This window comes from Mustela nivalis, assembly GCF_964662115.1.
Source record: "Mustela nivalis genome assembly, chromosome: 1".
In the NCBI taxonomy this organism is placed as follows: Eukaryota; Metazoa; Chordata; class Mammalia; order Carnivora; family Mustelidae; genus Mustela; species Mustela nivalis.
This window is the reverse complement of record NC_139020.1, coordinates 81,058,655-81,075,237: the sequence shown is the minus strand read 5'-3', so window position 1 is coordinate 81,075,237 and position 16,583 is coordinate 81,058,655. Positions and strand designations below refer to the sequence as shown.

General features: G+C 38.5%; 1 protein-coding gene across 10 annotated transcripts in view; it reads left to right on the top strand.

The window, feature by feature from the left end:
* VEPH1 (ventricular zone expressed PH domain containing 1) overlaps positions 1-16,583 on the top strand; it is a 247,105-nt gene that overhangs the window by 22,576 nt on the left and 207,946 nt on the right. For 9 of the 10 annotated variants that reach the window (XM_082685582.1, XM_082685578.1, XM_082685580.1 and 6 more), the window contains exon 3: positions 14,111-14,326. The exons of the other annotated variant lie outside the window; for it this stretch is intronic. In XM_082685582.1, coding sequence (XP_082541708.1) covers positions 14,111-14,326 — 216 coding nt within the window. The remainder of the gene's footprint in view (positions 1-14,110; positions 14,327-16,583) is intronic. 10 annotated transcript variants of the gene reach the window in all.

The following is a 16,583-nucleotide window of genomic DNA, read 5'->3' as shown; positions in this document are numbered from 1 at the left end:
GAGCAGAAATCAATGAAATAGAAACCAAAAAAACAATAGAACAAATCAACAAAACTAGGAGCTGGTTCTTTGAAAGAATTAATAAATTTGATAAACCCCTGGCCCGACTTATCAAAAAGAAAAGAGAAAGGACCCAAATAAATAAAATCATGAATAAAAGAGGAGAGATCACAACTAACACCAAAGAAATACAAACTATTATAAGAACATACTATGAGCAACTCGACACCAATAAATTTGACAATCTGGAAGAAATGGATGCATTCCTAGAAACATATAAACTACCACAACTGAATCAGGAAGAAATAGAAAGCCTGAACAGACCCATAACCAGTAAGGAAATTGAAACAGTCATTAAAAATCTCCAAACAAACAAAAGCCCAGGGCCAGACGGCTTCCCAGGGGAATTCTACCAAACATTTAAAGAAGAACTAATTCCTATTCTCCTGAAACTGTTCCAAAAAATAGAAATCGAAGGAAAACTTCCAAACTCATTTGATGAGGCCAGCATCACCTTGATCCCAAAACCAGACAAGGATCCCATCAAAAAAGAGAGCTATAGACCAATATCCTTGATGAACACAGATGCAAAAATACTCAACAAAATACTAGCCAATAGGATTCAACAGCACATTAAAAGGATTATTCATCACGACCAAGTGGGATTTATTCCAGGGCTGCAAGGTTGGTTCAACATCCGCAAATCAGTCAATGTGATACAACACATCAATAAAAGAAAGAACAAGAACCATATGATACTCTCAATAGATGCTGAAAAAGCATTTGACAAAGTACAGCATCCCTTCCTGATCAAAACTCTTCAAAGTGTAGGGATAGAGGGCACATACCTCAATATCATCAAAGCCATCTATGAAAAACCCACCGCAAATATCATTCTCAATGGAGAAAAACTGAAAGCTTTTCCACTAAGGTCAGGAACACGGCAGGGATGTCCATTATCGCCACTGCTATTCAACATAGTACTAGAGGTCCTAGCCTCAGCAATCAGACAACAAAAGGAAATTAAAGGCATCCAAATTGGAAAAGAAGAAGTCAAATTATCACTCTTCGCAGATGATATGATACTACATGTGGAAAACGCAAAAGACTCCACTCCAAAACTGCTAGAACTTATACAGGAATTCAGTAAAGTGTCAGGATATAAAATCAATGCACAGAAATCCGTTGCATTTCTCTACACCAACAGCAAGACAGAAGAAAGAGAAATTAAGGAGTCCATCCCATTTACAATTGCACCCCAAACCATAAGATACCTAGGAATAAACCTAACCAAAGAGGCACAGAATCTATACTCAGAAAACTATAAAGTACTCATGATAGAAATTGAGGAAGACACAAAGAAATGGAAAAATGTTCCATGCTCCTGGATTGCAAGAATAAATATTGTGAAAATATCTCTGCTACCTAAAGCAATCTATACATTTAATGCAATTCCTATCAAAGTACCATCCATCTTTTTCAAAGAAATGGAACAAATAATTCTAAAATTTATATGGAACCAGAGAAGACCTCGAATAGCCAAAGGGATATTGAAAAAGAAAGCCAAAGTTGGTGGCATCACAATTCCGGACTTCAAGCTCTATTACAAAGCTGTCATCATCAAGACAGCATGGTACTGGCACAAAAACAGACACATAGATCAATGGAACAGAATAGAGAGCCCAGAAATCGACCCTCAACTCTATAGTCAACTAATCTTCGACAAAGCAGGAAAGAATGTCCAATGGAAAAAAGACAGCCTCTTCAATAAATGGTGCTGGGAAAATTGGACAGCCACATGCAGAAAAATGAAATTGGACCATTTCGTTACACCACACACGAAAATAGACTCAAAATGGATGAAGGACCTCAATGTGCGAAAGGAATCCATCAAAATCCTTGAGGAGAACACAGGCAGCAACCTCTTTGACCTCAGCCGCTGCAACATCTTGCTAGGAACAACGCCAAAGGCAAGGGAAGCAAGAGCAAAAATGAACTATTGGGATTTCATCAAGATCAAAAGCTTTTGCACAGCAACGGAAACAGTTAACAAAATCAAAAGACAACCGACAGAATGGGAGAAGATATTTGCAAATGACATATCAGACAAAGGACTAGTATCCAGAATCTATAAAGAACTTAGCAAACTCAAAACCCAAAGAACAAATAATCCAATCAAGAAATGGGCAGAGGACATGAACAGACATTTCTGCAAAGAAGACATCCAGATGGCCAACAGACACATGAAAAAGTGCTCCATATCACTCGGCATCAGGTAAATACAAATCAAAACCACAATGAGGTATCACCTCACACCAGTCAGAATGGCTAAAATAAACAAGTCAGGAAATGACAGATGCTGGCGAGTATGCGGAGAAAGGGGAACCCTCCTACACTGTTGGTGGGAATGCAAGCTGGTGTAGCCACTGTGGAAAACAGCATGGAGGTTCCTCAAAATGTTGAAAATAGAACTGCCCTATGACCCAGCAATTGCACTATTGGGTATTTAATCTAAAGATACAAACGTAGTGATCCAAAGGGGCACATGCACCCGAATGTTTATAGCAGCAATGTCCACAATAGCCAAACTATGGAAAGAACCTAGATGTCCATCAACAGATGAATCGATCAAGAAGATGTGGTATATATACACAATGGAATACTATGCAGCTATCAATAGAAATCAAATCTTGCCATTTACGACAACATGGATGGAACTAGAACGTATCATGCTTAGTGAAATAAGTCAAGCAGAGAAAGACAACTATCATATGATCTCCCTGATATGAGGAAGTGGTGATGCAACATGGGGGCTTAAGTGGGTAGGAGAAGAATCAATGAAACAAGATGGGATTGGGAGGTAGACAAACCATAAGTGACTCTTAATCTTACAAAACAAACTGAGGGTTGCTGGGGGGAGGGGGTTTGGGAGAAGGGGGTGGGATTATGGACATTGGGGAGGGTATGTGCTTTGGTGAGTGCTATGAAGTGTGTAAACCTGGTGATTCACAGACCTGTACCCCTGGGGATAAAAATATATGTTTATAAAACATAAAAAATTTAAAAAAATAAAAAATTAAAATTAAAAAAAAAAAAACAAAGCAGACAAAACCCACTGCCCTCACATCCTTCATATTCTCTGATTTTAACCTCCATGCCTTTTAACCTCTTGTATTTTTCATCTATGGAATATATTTTCATTTCCTCAGCTCCATATTCCAATCCACTGAGTCTTTTTTTCAGCTGTATCTTATCCACTATTTCATCCACTCACTGAGTTTTTCATTTCTTGAAGTTTCATTTGTTTTAACATCTTTCCTTTCCTTTTAAAAGAGATTTAGTCTTTGTTTATAAGAATCTTCCTTGATACAATGAATCATTTTGAACATATAATTATATAATTTGGGGTCAATAATTCTGCTATCTGCTTTTTGACTGTCTAATATGCCCCAAGTTGTACATCCTGCCATGTGTTCATATTGGCTTGGTTCCAATGTTTTATAAGTTTGGATTTTTGAATTGGTTTAAATAAAATTTTACTCCTGGGAGTACGGGATGATTTTAGCTGAGTGTTCCATCCTTCAAAGTCATTTTATGTTTGCTTTTGCTTTAAGTACCAGTGACATTATCAGCTCTGGGATCATTGGTGCTTCTGGTGAAGTTTTTAGTGTCTCCACCTTGAGGAATCTTAGAAGGGTAGAATAAGTAAGGTGTGTATACATGTGTGCTCTTGAAAGCAGGAAAAATGATACATAGATCAATATATTATTAGTATGGATTCTGTATAGAATGTGACAGTAGGAAGAGAATAAGTATGTGAAATTTTTGTGCTGTACATTATGAATTGGTTGTGAAATTAATGTATAAAAATATTGTAACCAGGGGTCCCTGGGTGGCTCAGTGGGTTAAGCCTCTACCTTTGGCTCAGGTCATAATCTCAGGGTCCTGGGATCGAGTCCCACATTGGGCTCTCTGCTCAGTGGGGAGCCTGCTTCCTCATCTCTCTCTCTCTCTCTCTGCCTGCCTCTTTGCCTACTTGTGATCTCTTTATGTCAAATAAATAAATAAATTCTTAAAAAAATTGTAACCACATATAAGGAAGTATTTATAACTCACTGTATGTTAACAACATTTATCTGCACTTATGTGCCAGACACTATTGTAAATCCTTTCCCTATGTTAATTAATTTAATCCTCACCATAGTAGCAGGAGATAGATATTAATAATAGGTTGATTTTTTAAGAAAAGATATTCATTTTTTATTCTCTACAATTTAAGTATTTTTCATATTTTTTAATTTTTTTATAAACATATAATGTATTACTAGCCCCAGAGGTACAGGTCTATGAATCACCAGGTTTACACACTTCACAGCACTCACCATAACACGTACCCTCCCCAATGTCCATAACCCCACTACCCTCTACCTACCCACCATCCCCCAGCAACTCCTCAGTTTGTTTTGTGAGATTAAGTGTCTCTTATGGTTTGTCTCCCTCCCGATCCCATCTTGTTTCATTTATTCTTTTCCTACCCCCAACGTTGCATCTCCACTTCCTCATATCAGGGAGATCATATGATAGTTGTCTTTCTCTGATTGACTTATTTCACTAAGCAAAATACCCTCTAGTTTCATCCATGTTGTTGCTAATGGCAAGATTTCATTTCTTTTGATGGCTGCATTATATATCCTACTTCTTCTTCATCCATTCCTCTGTTGATGGACATGTAGGTTCTTTCCATAGTTTGGCTATTGTGGACATTGCTGCTATAAACATTCGGATGCATGTGCCCCTCTATGGTGATCTCCTGTCTCCTTTTCTGTTTTAGGTGGTTTTCATTAAATGCAGAACTAGATTAAAAAAAGGGGGGGGCACCTGGGTGGCTCAGTGGGTTAAAGCCTCTGCCTTCGGCTCAGGTCATGATCCCAGGGTCCTGGGATCGAGCCCTGCATCGGGCTCTCTGCTCAGCAGAGAGCCTGCTTCCTCCTCTCTCTCTGCCTGCCTCTCCGCGTACTTGTGATCTCTGCCTGTCAAATAAATAAATAAAATCTTTAAAGTTGGAAAAGAGAAGGAGGATTCTTCTTACTAGAATTAACTGTCCTTTTAAAAGATATATATATCTCCTTTGGCTATTCGAGGTCTTTTCTGGTTCCATATAAATTTTAGGATTATTTGTTCCATTTCTTTGAAAAAAATGGATGGGATTTTGATAGGGATTGCATTAAATGTGTAGATTGCTTTAGGTAGCATAGGCATTTTCACTATGTTTGTATCTTTAGGGTAAATATTCAGTAGTGCGATTGTTGGGGTGTAGGGTAGATCTATTTTCAACTTTTTGAGGAACCTCCATGCTGTTTTCCAGATTGTTTGCACTGGCTTGCATTCCCACCAACAGTGGAGGAGCGTTCCCCTTTCTCCGCATACTCGCCAGCATCTGTCATTTCCTGACTTGTCAATTTTAGCCATTCTGACTGGTGTGAGGTGGTATCTCATTGTGGTTTTGATTTGTATTTCCCTGATGCTGAGTGATGTGGAGCACTTTTTCATGTGTCTGTTGGCCATCTGGATGTCTTCTTTGCAGAAATGTCTGTTCATGTCCTCTGCCCATTTCTTGATTGGATTATTTGTTCTTTGGGTGTTGCGTTTCCTAAGCTCCTTATAGATTTTGGATACTAGTCCTTTATCTGATATGCCATTTACAAATACCTTCTCCCATTCTGTCAGTTGTCTTTTGGTTTTGTTAACTGTTTCTTTTGCTGTGCAAAAGCTTTTGATCTTGATGAAATCCCAATAGTTCATTTTTGCCCTTGCTTCCTTTGCCTTTGGCAATGTTCCTAGGAAGATGTTGCTGTAGCCGAGGTTGAAGAGGTTGCTGCCTGTGTTCTCCTCAAGGATTTTGATGGATTCCTGTCTCACATTGAGCTCTTTCATCCATTTGGAGTCTATTTTTGTGTTTTGTATAAGGAAATGGTCCAATTTCATTCTTCTGCGTGTGGCTGTGTAATTTTCCCAGCACTATTTGTTGAAAAGACTGTCTTTTTTTCCATTGGATATTCTTTCCTGCTTTGTTAAATATTAGTTGACCATAGAATTGAAGGTCTATTTCTGGGCTCTCTGTTCTGTTCTATTGACTTTTGTGTCTGTATTTGTGCCAGTACCATACTGTCTTGATGATGACAGCTTTGTAATAGAGCTTGAAGTCCAGAATTGTGATGCCACCAACTTTGGCTTTCTTTTTCAATATTCCTTTGGCTATTCGAGGTCTTTTCTGGTTCCATATAAATTTTAGGATTATTTGTTCCATTTCTTTGAAAAAAATGGATGGGATTTTGATAGGGATTGCATTAAATGTGTAGATTGCTTTAGGTAGCATAGGCATTTTCACAATATTTGTTCTCCCAATCCATGAGCATGGAACATTTTTCCATTTCCTGTGTCTTCCTCAATTTCTTTCATGAGTACTTTATAGTTTTCTGAGTATAGATTATTTGCCTCTTTGGATAAGTTTATTCCTAGGTATCTTATGGTTTTGGGTGTAATTATAAATGGGATTGACTCCTTAATTTCTCTTTCTTCTGTCTTTCTGTTGGTGTATAGAAATGCAACTGATTCCTATGCATTGATTTTATATCCTGATACTTTATTGAATTCCTGTATGAGTAATAAGCATTTTTGAGTGGAGTCTTTTAGGTTTTCCACATAAAGTATCATATCATCTGCAAAGAGTGATAGTTTGATTTCTTCTTTACCGATTTGGATGCCTTTAATTTCTTTATGTTGTCTGATTGCTGAGGCTAGGACTTCTAATACTATGTTGAATGGCAGTGGTGATAATGGACATCCCTGCCGTGTTCCTGACCTTAGCGGAAAAGCTCTCAGTTTTTCTCCATTGAGAATGATATTTGCGGTGGGTTTTTCATAGATGGCTTTGACAATATTGAGGTATGTGCCCTCTATCCCTACACTTTGAAAAGTTTTGATCAGGAAGGGATACTGTACTTTGTCAAATGCTTTTTCAGCATCTATTGAGAGTATCATATGGTTCTTGTTCTTTCTTTTATTAATGTATTATATCACATTGATTGATTTGTGGATATTGAACCAACCTTGCATCCCTGGAATAAATCCCACTTGGTCATGGTGAATAATTCCTTTAATGTCCTGTTGGATCCTATTGGCTAATATTTTGGTGATAATTTCGTATCTGTGTTCATTAAGGATATTGGTCTGTAATTCTCTTTTTTGATGGGATCCTTGTCTGGTTTTGGGATCAAGGTGATGCTGGCCTCATCAAATGAGTTTGGAAGTTTTCCTTCCATTTCTATTTTTTGGAACAGTTTCAGGAGAATAAGAATTAATTTTTCTTTAAATGTTTGGTAGAATTCCCCTGAGAAGCTGTCTGGCCCCAGGCTCCTGTTTGTTTGGAGATTTTTGATGACTGTTTCAATCTCCTTACTGGTTATGGGTCTGTTCAGGTTTTCTATTTCTCCTGGTTCAGTTGTGGTAGTTTATATGTCTCTAGAAATGTATCCATTTCTTCCAGATTGTTGAGTTTGTTGGTGTAGAGTTGCTCATAATATGTTCTAATAATTGTTTGTATTTCTCAGTGTTGGTTGTGATATCTCTCTTTCCTTCATGATTTTATGTATTTGGGTCCTTTCTCTTTTCTTTTTGATAAGCCTGGCCAGGGACTTATTAATCTTATTAATTATTTCAAAGAACCAGCTCCTAGTTTTGTTAAATTTTTTTCTGTTTTTTTTTGGGGGGGGGGGTTCTATTTCATTAATTTCTGCTCTGATTTTTATAATTTCTATTCTCCTGCTGGGTTTAGGCTTTCTTTGTTGTTCTTTCTCCAGCTTCTTTAGATGTGGGGTTAAGTTGTGTATCTGAGACCTTTCTTGTTTCTTGAGAAAGGCTTGTATCACTATATATTTTTCCTCTCAGGACCACCTTTGTTGTGTCCCACAGATTTTGAACCATTGTGTTTTCATTATCATTTGTTTCCATGAATTTTTTTCAATTTTTCTTTAATTTCCTGGTTGACCCATTCATTCTTTAGAATGATGCTGTTTAGTCTCCATGTATTTGGGTTCTTTCCAAATTTCCTCTTGTGATTGAGTTCTAACTTCAGAGCATTGTGGTCTGAAAATATGCAGGGAATGATCCCAATCTTTTGTTACCATTCAAGACCTGATTTATGACCTAGGATGTGGTCTATTCTGGAGAATGTTCCATGTGCACTTAGAAAAATGTGTATTCTATTGCTTTAGGATGGAATGTTCTGAATGTATCTGTGATGTCCATTTGATCCAGTGTGTCATTTAAGGGATTCATTTCCTTGTTGGTCTTTTGCTTGGATGATCTGTCCATTTCAGTGAGGGGGGGTGTTAAAGTACCCTACTATTATTGCACTATTGTCGATGTGTTTTTTTGATTTTGTTATTAATTGGTTTATATAGTTGGCTGCACCCATGTTAGGGGCATAGATATTTAAAACTGTTAGATCTTCTTCTTGGACAGACCCTTTGAGTATGATATAGTATCCTTCCTCATGTCTTATTACAGTCTTTGGCTTAAAATCTAATTGATCTGATATAAGGATTGCCACCCCAGCTTTCTTTTGATGTCCATTAGCATGGTAAATTGTTTTCCACCCCCTCACTTTAAATCTGGAGGTGTCTTTGGGTTTAAAATGAGTTTCTTGTAGACAGCATATTGATTTTTTTTTTTAATCCATTGTGATACCCTGTGCCTTTTGACTGGGGCATTTAGCCCATTTATATTCAGGGTAACTATTGAAAGAGATGAATTTAGTTTCATTGTATTGCCTGTAAGGTGAATATTACTGTATATTGTCTCTGTTCCTTTCTGATCTACTGCTTTTAGGCTCTCTGTTTGCTTAGAGGACCCCTTTCAGTATTTCCTGTAGAGCTGGTTTGGTGTTTACAAATTCTTTCAGTTTTTGTTTGTCCTGGAAGCTTTTTATCTATTTCTATTTTCAATGGCAGCCTAGCTGGGTATAGTATTCTTGGCTGCATGTTTTTCTTGTTTAGTGCTCTTACTATATCATGCCGGTCCTTTCCGGCCTGCCAGTTCTCTGTGGATAAGTCCACTGCCAATCTAATATTTTTACCATTGTATGTTACAACTTCTTGTCCCGGGCTGCTTTCAAGATTTTCCGTTTGTCACTAAGACTTGTAAATTTTACTATTGGATGATGGGGTGTGGACCTATTCTTATTGATTTTGAAGGGGGCTCTTTGTACCTCCTGGATTTTGATGCTTGTTCCCTTTGCCGTATTAGGGAAATTCTCTACAATAATTCTCTCCAATATACCTTCTGCTCCCCTCTTTCTCCTTCTGGAGTCCCAATTATTCTAATGTTGTTTCATCTTATGGTATCACTTACCTCTCGAATTCTCCCCTTGTGTTCCAGTAGTTGTTTGTCTCTCTTTTGCTCAGTTTCTTTATTCTCTATCATTTGGTCTTCTATATCACTAATTCTCTCTCCCGCCTCATTTATCCTAGCAGTAAGAACCTCCATTTTTTATTGCACCTCATCAATAGCTTTTTTAATTTCAAATTGTTTATATTTTAGTTCTTTTATTTCTACAGAAAGGGCTTTTATTTCTCCAGACAGGGATTCTCTAATATCTTCCATGCCTTTTTCAAGCCTGGCTAGAACCTTGAGAATTGTCATTCTGAACTCTAGATCTGACATATTACCAATGTCCATATTGATAAGGTCCCTAGCCTTTGGTACTGCCTCTTGGTTTTTGTTTTTGTTTTTGTTTTTGTTTTTGTTTTTTGTGGTGAGTTTTTCTGCCTTGTCATTTTATCCAGATAAGAATATATGAAGGAGAAAATAAAATACTAAAAGGGTGGCGAAGACCCCAGGAAAATGTGCTTTAAGCAAATTAGAAGATACCCCAAATCATGGGGGGAAGAATGGGGGTAAAAAGAAGTTCAGGAAAAAGAATTAAAAAAAGAAAAAATGTAAAAATGTATATATATATATTAGACTGGTGATTAGAACAGGGTCACCCACTTAATTTTGGGAGTATTTTGGTCTCAGAAAAAACTACCTCTCAAAATTTAAAAAAATGAAAAACATATATAAAGGTAAACATGATGCAGGGATGGAATATAAGTATAAAGATGAAATTTTTTTTTAACTTCTAAAAAAAATAGTTGATAAGATAAGTTGGTTGGGAGAATAAAGAAAAAGAAAGTGAAGAGAATTTGTTCAGGCTGGAGACTAGAACAAAGCCCTGTGCTAGATTTAAGGTGTATTTTGATCTATTAGAAGAAGTTGTACCCCAAAATGTTTTAGAACAAAAAACCCTATGTGTATACAAAAAAAAAGTTAGATAAAATGAAGAATAAATATGACTATAATAATGAAGTTCAAAAAAGATCTTTTTAAATGAAAGGTATTGTTAAGATAGACTAGTTAAAAAATGTTAAAAGAGGAAATGGTAAATGTTAAAAAAAATTAGCAGAAGAAAAAAAATAAAAATATATTAATCAACTTTGCAAAACTAAAGAACCATGGGGAGAACGCCATGAATTCCATGCTTTGCTTTCTCCTCCTCTGGAATTCTGCTGTTGTCTTTGGTAAGTGAGCTTGGTCTTGACTGGATTTCTTGTTGATCTTTTGAGGGAGGGGCCTGTTGTAGTGATTCTCAAGTGTCTTTCCCGAGACAGAATTGCACTACCCTTACCAGGGGCTAGGCTAAGCAATCCCCTCGGGTTTGCTTTTGGGAGCTTTTGTTTTTCTGAATGCTTTCTGTAGAGTTCTGGAGGATGGAAATGAAAGTACTTGCCTCCCAGTCTCTGGCCGAGAGCTCAGGGTCCCACACCTCAGTGCACCCTCAGAGAAAAGTGTTCAATCACTCCCGTCTCCCTGGCCTCCACTGCGCTCTGAGCTCACACAGCCTGTGACCAAGCATCTCTGTCTCTGGCCCACAGCCCTGCCTGGAGTCTCTAACCCCACAGATCCCTGAGCTCTTCCAGGGGGCTCTCCCCGGATCTTGTAGAGTCCCTGTTTACAGAGCAGTCGACTGTGCCACAGATCATGGTTCAAGGTAACCCCAAGTTGAGAGCTCATTCCTTGGCTCCATCACTGTAGCCAGCTTCCCTGCTCTAATACCTGTGAGCTCTATTATACTCAGACACCCCCAATCCTTCTGTGACCCCGCTGGACATGGGGCCACACTGTCCCCATGTGCGCTTCACCCCAGCTTGGCCTCTGGAGTGATGTCCCTCAGTGGAGCAGACTTTTAAAAGTTCTGATTTTGTGCTCCATTGCTCCGCTGCTTGCCAGGAGCTGGCCCCTTCCCCCAAGGTCTATCTTCCCATCACTTTGGGTTCACTTCTCTGCCAGTCCTACCTTTCAGAAAGTGGCCAATTTTCTGTTTCTTGAATTTCTTCTCTTCTTCTCTTTGATCTCCTGTTGGATTTGTAGGTGTCTGGTTTGATAAGCTATCTAGCTGATCTCCTGCTACCTGATGTCATCTCAGCCTGCTATTTCTCTGCCATCTTGACTCCTCCCCTATAATATGCTGATTTTAAGGATTAGGCTACTGAGGTACAGAAAGATAAGTGGTTGCTCAAGATTTCAGAGCTGGTAAGAGCAGAATATGGCTCTGTGTGCAGACAAGAGTCCATACTTCTAACTGCTATGCTATGCTGTCTCTCACAGAAGGGAAGGAGAAATGGTTCTCAAGATGTTTTCCTTATTCTCTTCCAACTTCTACTCCTATGTCATTCCTATCACTAAGTGCTTTATTTCAGATGTTCCACATTCCCTTTTTCCAGTGGGCCATCCCCTGAAGACTGTTTAGAGCATAAGAAGTGTGAGTGGTTTATGGTTTTTGGATATTGATGTGGAGGAGTGGTATCTGTGGCTCGGTGGGGGTGACCCTTCCCAGTAACTAGACTTGGAGGAACACGATGTGTGGATTTTTTATTTTCCCACCTTATAATTTGGTCTCCCCACTGCTGTAGGGTAAGTTACTTAAACGTTAACAATGACCAGGTTACTGTGAGTATGAATCTCTAAACCTACTTTGATAGGTTTGATATTAAATAGATCTAGTTCTCAGAAGTTACCGATTTTAATATGCATAGGTAATGATTCAAGTTTGAACTTGAACATGGACACATATGTATGCAGACATATATATTTTATAAGATCAGGGTGGCATATGATGAGTTAGGAAACCCTAATTGCAAAGTTGATCCCCTGACAAAAATCTTTAGACTAGTCAATCACATCATTTTTTTGTTTTTTTGTTTTTTTTAATTTCCTTTGTCTTTTTGGATATTTGTTGAAGTAGTTAACAGCTTTTTGGGTTTTCAACCTTTTTTTGAGGAAACCTCCTTTTTGGAGAAAGCTTTTCTTCATGTCATATGTAGGGATTTAAATTTATAAATTGTCTCTAGTTAAAAAAATCTTTCCTTAGTAAAGTGGTATATCACAGGAAATTCTTAGCTCAATAGATTCACAGTAATATCAGCATTCATAACTGATGCACCTATGCCTAATATATTAATACGTTCACTGACATTGTGACCAGTGTGCACTGATTTATCTTACAAACAGCTGTTTAACTCTTGTAGTTAGAAATCTTAGAATGAGAATATATGCCTTTTGTTAAACAATCTTGCTGACACATTAATTTCTTCTGTATACTCCAGCTTCATTCCAGAATGCTTTCAGAATTCTCCATCAAAGCACTTCTCTTTTTAGTAGAAAACTGGAATTTTGTTGCTCGTGAACCAAGACACATATGTATGTCTTGTACTTTTCTTTTTTTTTTTTTTTTTAGGATTCATTTATTTATTTGACAGACAGAAATCAAAAGGAGGCAGAGAGGCAGGCAAAGAGAAAGGAGGAAGCAGGCTCCCCGCTGAGCAGAGAGCCCCATGTGGGGCTCGATCCCAGGACCCTGTAATCATGACCTGAGCTGAAGGCAGAGGCTTTAACCTACTGAGCCACCCAGGTGCCCCTTAACCTCACTTCTGATCAGGAAATTCCAAGTAAAACAGCAATGAGATAACTGTTTTTCACTGATCAAATTATTAGCACAAATTAATAATACTCTGTGCTTACAAAGGCACAGTGGGGAAAACATGCTTTCACCCAGCTGATGGGAATATATATCAGAAGACCTTTCTGGAAAATAGTATGACAGTATGTATCATGAGCCCTAGAAATGTTCCTGTCCTTTGTCCCAGAAATTTCCACTTCTGAAGACTCTGGCCATCGGTAATCTGAACATGGAGAGGGCTTCGTGCATAAGATGTTTACTGCAGCATTAGATATGATAGCTAACCCAGATTGTCAGGGCTGGAGCTCACAGTAGGGCAGAAAAGCCCCCTCACTTCCCATCTCCCATCGCACATGGTGGTGTATGGATCAAATTGCTTCACTGCTCAATTATATTTTCGTTTTTGTCAGTCTGCCAGGCTATGGACAGACCAGTTTTCTGAATTAAAATCATGGGCCGATTTTTCACATTTAGATCTTGGATGGTCCTATTACCTCCCAATAAAGATGATTAGATATTTGAGGGACAATTTAATAGTTAAATAAAGGGAAATTTGGTTGGGGAAAGCTAACGTGGATTTGGTAGTTATTTGAACCAAAAAGAGAGAGCTGAAATGATGTATTCTGTTGTGTAGTAGGAGAGAGAGAATGTTTATGAGGGGAAATTGGAGGATGATTTGAAACATTTCACAAAAATCATTGAACTGTCAGAGGAAAAAAAGTCAACCCTGACCTGTAACAGACTTAGAAACTGAAACAGCCTGAAAATTAAACCCTACTTGGCAAGTGAACAATTAAGCTTCTTTGGACTCTCCCCGCTCCCTGGCTGTGGGTCTGTGACAGCAGGAACCCGCTCCGTTTCAGCACATTTGCATATCGCCTCGTCCACCAGATTCTCATCTCCAAGGCAGAAGGCCCTCATTGTACTGGGGCTCACCCCTTAGCTCAGGGTACAGCACGCCCCTTTGCTAAGTGTATTAGCTGGCATGTTGTCGGTCCTTTCGAAGAGAACTTTCCAGACTGTTATTTAACATGAAGGTTTTCTTTCAACTAGGATTACCAGACCAATAACAATGACCAGGCAGTGGTTGAAATCTGCATCACGAGAATCACAACAGCCATCAGAGAGACAGAGTCGATTGAAAAGCATGCAGAGGCCCTGGTGGGGCTCTGGGACTCCTGTCTGGAGCACAGCCTAAGACCCTCTGGGAAAGATGAAGACACTCCCCATGCAAAAATTGCTTCTGATATCATGAGTTGCATTTTACAGGTATGTCAGCGTTCACTATCACGCTGTTCGACACTGGCTTTGCAACTTCGGTGAAGTGGTATCTCTGAACCAAGAGCTAATGTTTCTCTAGCCCTCAGATCTGGGAAGAAGACCCCACAAACCATCAACAGCTGAGCCCTGCAGGGTTCTAGAGAGCCTCTTCTGTCTGCAGGACACACTGTGGGGAATTCAAAGTAATGCTGCAGGAAGCTCCAGTCTATTTAGACAGATAAGACACAAGCATATCTAAGCTTAAAATTAATGTATGCCAAGATCCAAATGATGAAAATTCAGAATAAAAAGACCTCTTTTATCCAAGCTGACCAAGAAGGGGTGGGGTCTGAACTGAGGGACCATGAACTTAGAATATGTGGAGAGAAGTGATTTAATCATTTTTACATGTACCACTATATGTATTGTGAATTTTCTGCGATGATAATATTTGCCTATTCTAAATGTGCCCAGCTGGCTCAGTTGGTAGAACGTGCGACTTGATCTCGGGATCATGACTTTGAGCCCCAAGTTGGACATGGGGCCTACTTAAAAAAAAAAAAATCCTTCCTCTGGTATAAACATGATTTTGGAATTTGGGCTCAGCCAAAAACCAATTATATGATTGAAATGGTAGGGAGTCACTTAACTTCCTAAGCCACAGTTTCTTGCCTTAAAATACAGATGAGATGACATTGCCTAGGACAAATTTTACCAACCAGTAAATGTTGGTGCTGTTGATATGTGTTTTTCAAAAGAGGATTCAGTGGTCAAGTAAGTTTGGAAACACTAAATTCAATTTTTCTCTTTTGGGCTGTCATATGTTTCATAGTATATTAAAGGCTCTGAAAAGTCCAGCAATTAAGAAATCTCATTAATTTTGTTCAGTACAGTGTTGTTGATTCTGGTATGTCAGGAAACTTCCTTTTCCCTCCCTGTCCCCAACACAACATTTATGAATACCCCTCAAGACTATGGTTTCTGAGCCCAGTTTAGGAAATTCTGATTATGTGGGAGTGTTTAGCACTGCATGTGACATCTAATATTAGCCTCCTTTCTTCTTTCCTTCTTCCTCTTCTTCCTCCCCCTCCTCCTTCCCCTCTCCACCTCCCTTCCCCTTCTCCCCCTCCCCTTCCTCTTCACAGCTGTCTATACTTAAGTGGACCATATTCCATTTTGTCTGTCTAGACCAGACAATGGTCTACTGAAAAAAAAAAAAAATGATTTTACATACCCTGTCACACTGTTTTTTCTTCATCCCCAGGGTTAGGGATAGGAGGGAAGGAAATGGGGATTTCGTCAAAGTTAGTGAAAGATCAATGCTGCAAAGACCTAATACATCTGTTCTTCACTGATTATCTTAAATATGTTATTGATGTTCATCAGAGACATAGATTATCTTACTCCAAAATGCCTTTCCACAGACATTCAGACAGAAATTCACAAATCATCCATATTCCCCAGCTCCCACTGTGATTTCAAAACTATTGGTTTGGACTCTAGAGCGGTGCTATCCAATAGAAATGGAAGGTAATCTATAAACATAAGCCACATATATAATTTCAAATTTTGTAATTTGAAACATAAACATAAGCCACATTGTAATTTCAAATTTTCAAATTTTCAAAATTTCACATTAAAAAGAAAAAGAACTGATGAAATCCATTTGATAATATATTTTCCTTAACCCAGTATATCCAAAAAATTATTTCAATGCATGATGTAAAAGGAGATATTATACTTATGTTGTATACAAGTCTTATAAATCTGGTGTGTGTTTTAGCACATGTTACTTTGAAGCAATCAAATTTCATGTGTCAGTTGCTTCCCATGGGTCATGGTTCCTGTGTCAGCACAGTTCTAGAGAGTCAGGAGGTCTTTCTGGGTAGAGACCACATTTGAAAAGGGTTATGAACCATGAGCAATGATTTCACCAGGTAGGATATATAGAGCAAGAGGACATTTCAAGCAGACAGAAGATTCCAAGCTTGTACAGAAGTCCAGATTTGTGCCCTGAGATCAAGGTCAAAGAGTTTTAAGCAGGCTGCCCTTCAAATGGCCCCAATTTTAAACATAAGGGGGATGGTTCATTCTGGGCAAAGACATAAGATCTCCTACTTAAGAAAGGGGCATACACAAACGATGAATCATGGAGGGCTACATCAAACACTAATGAAGTACTGTATGGTGACTAACATAACAGTAAAATAAATTTTTGAAAAGGGGGAGGTTGAAGATGGGGGGAAATAAAAATGTAATTTCATGC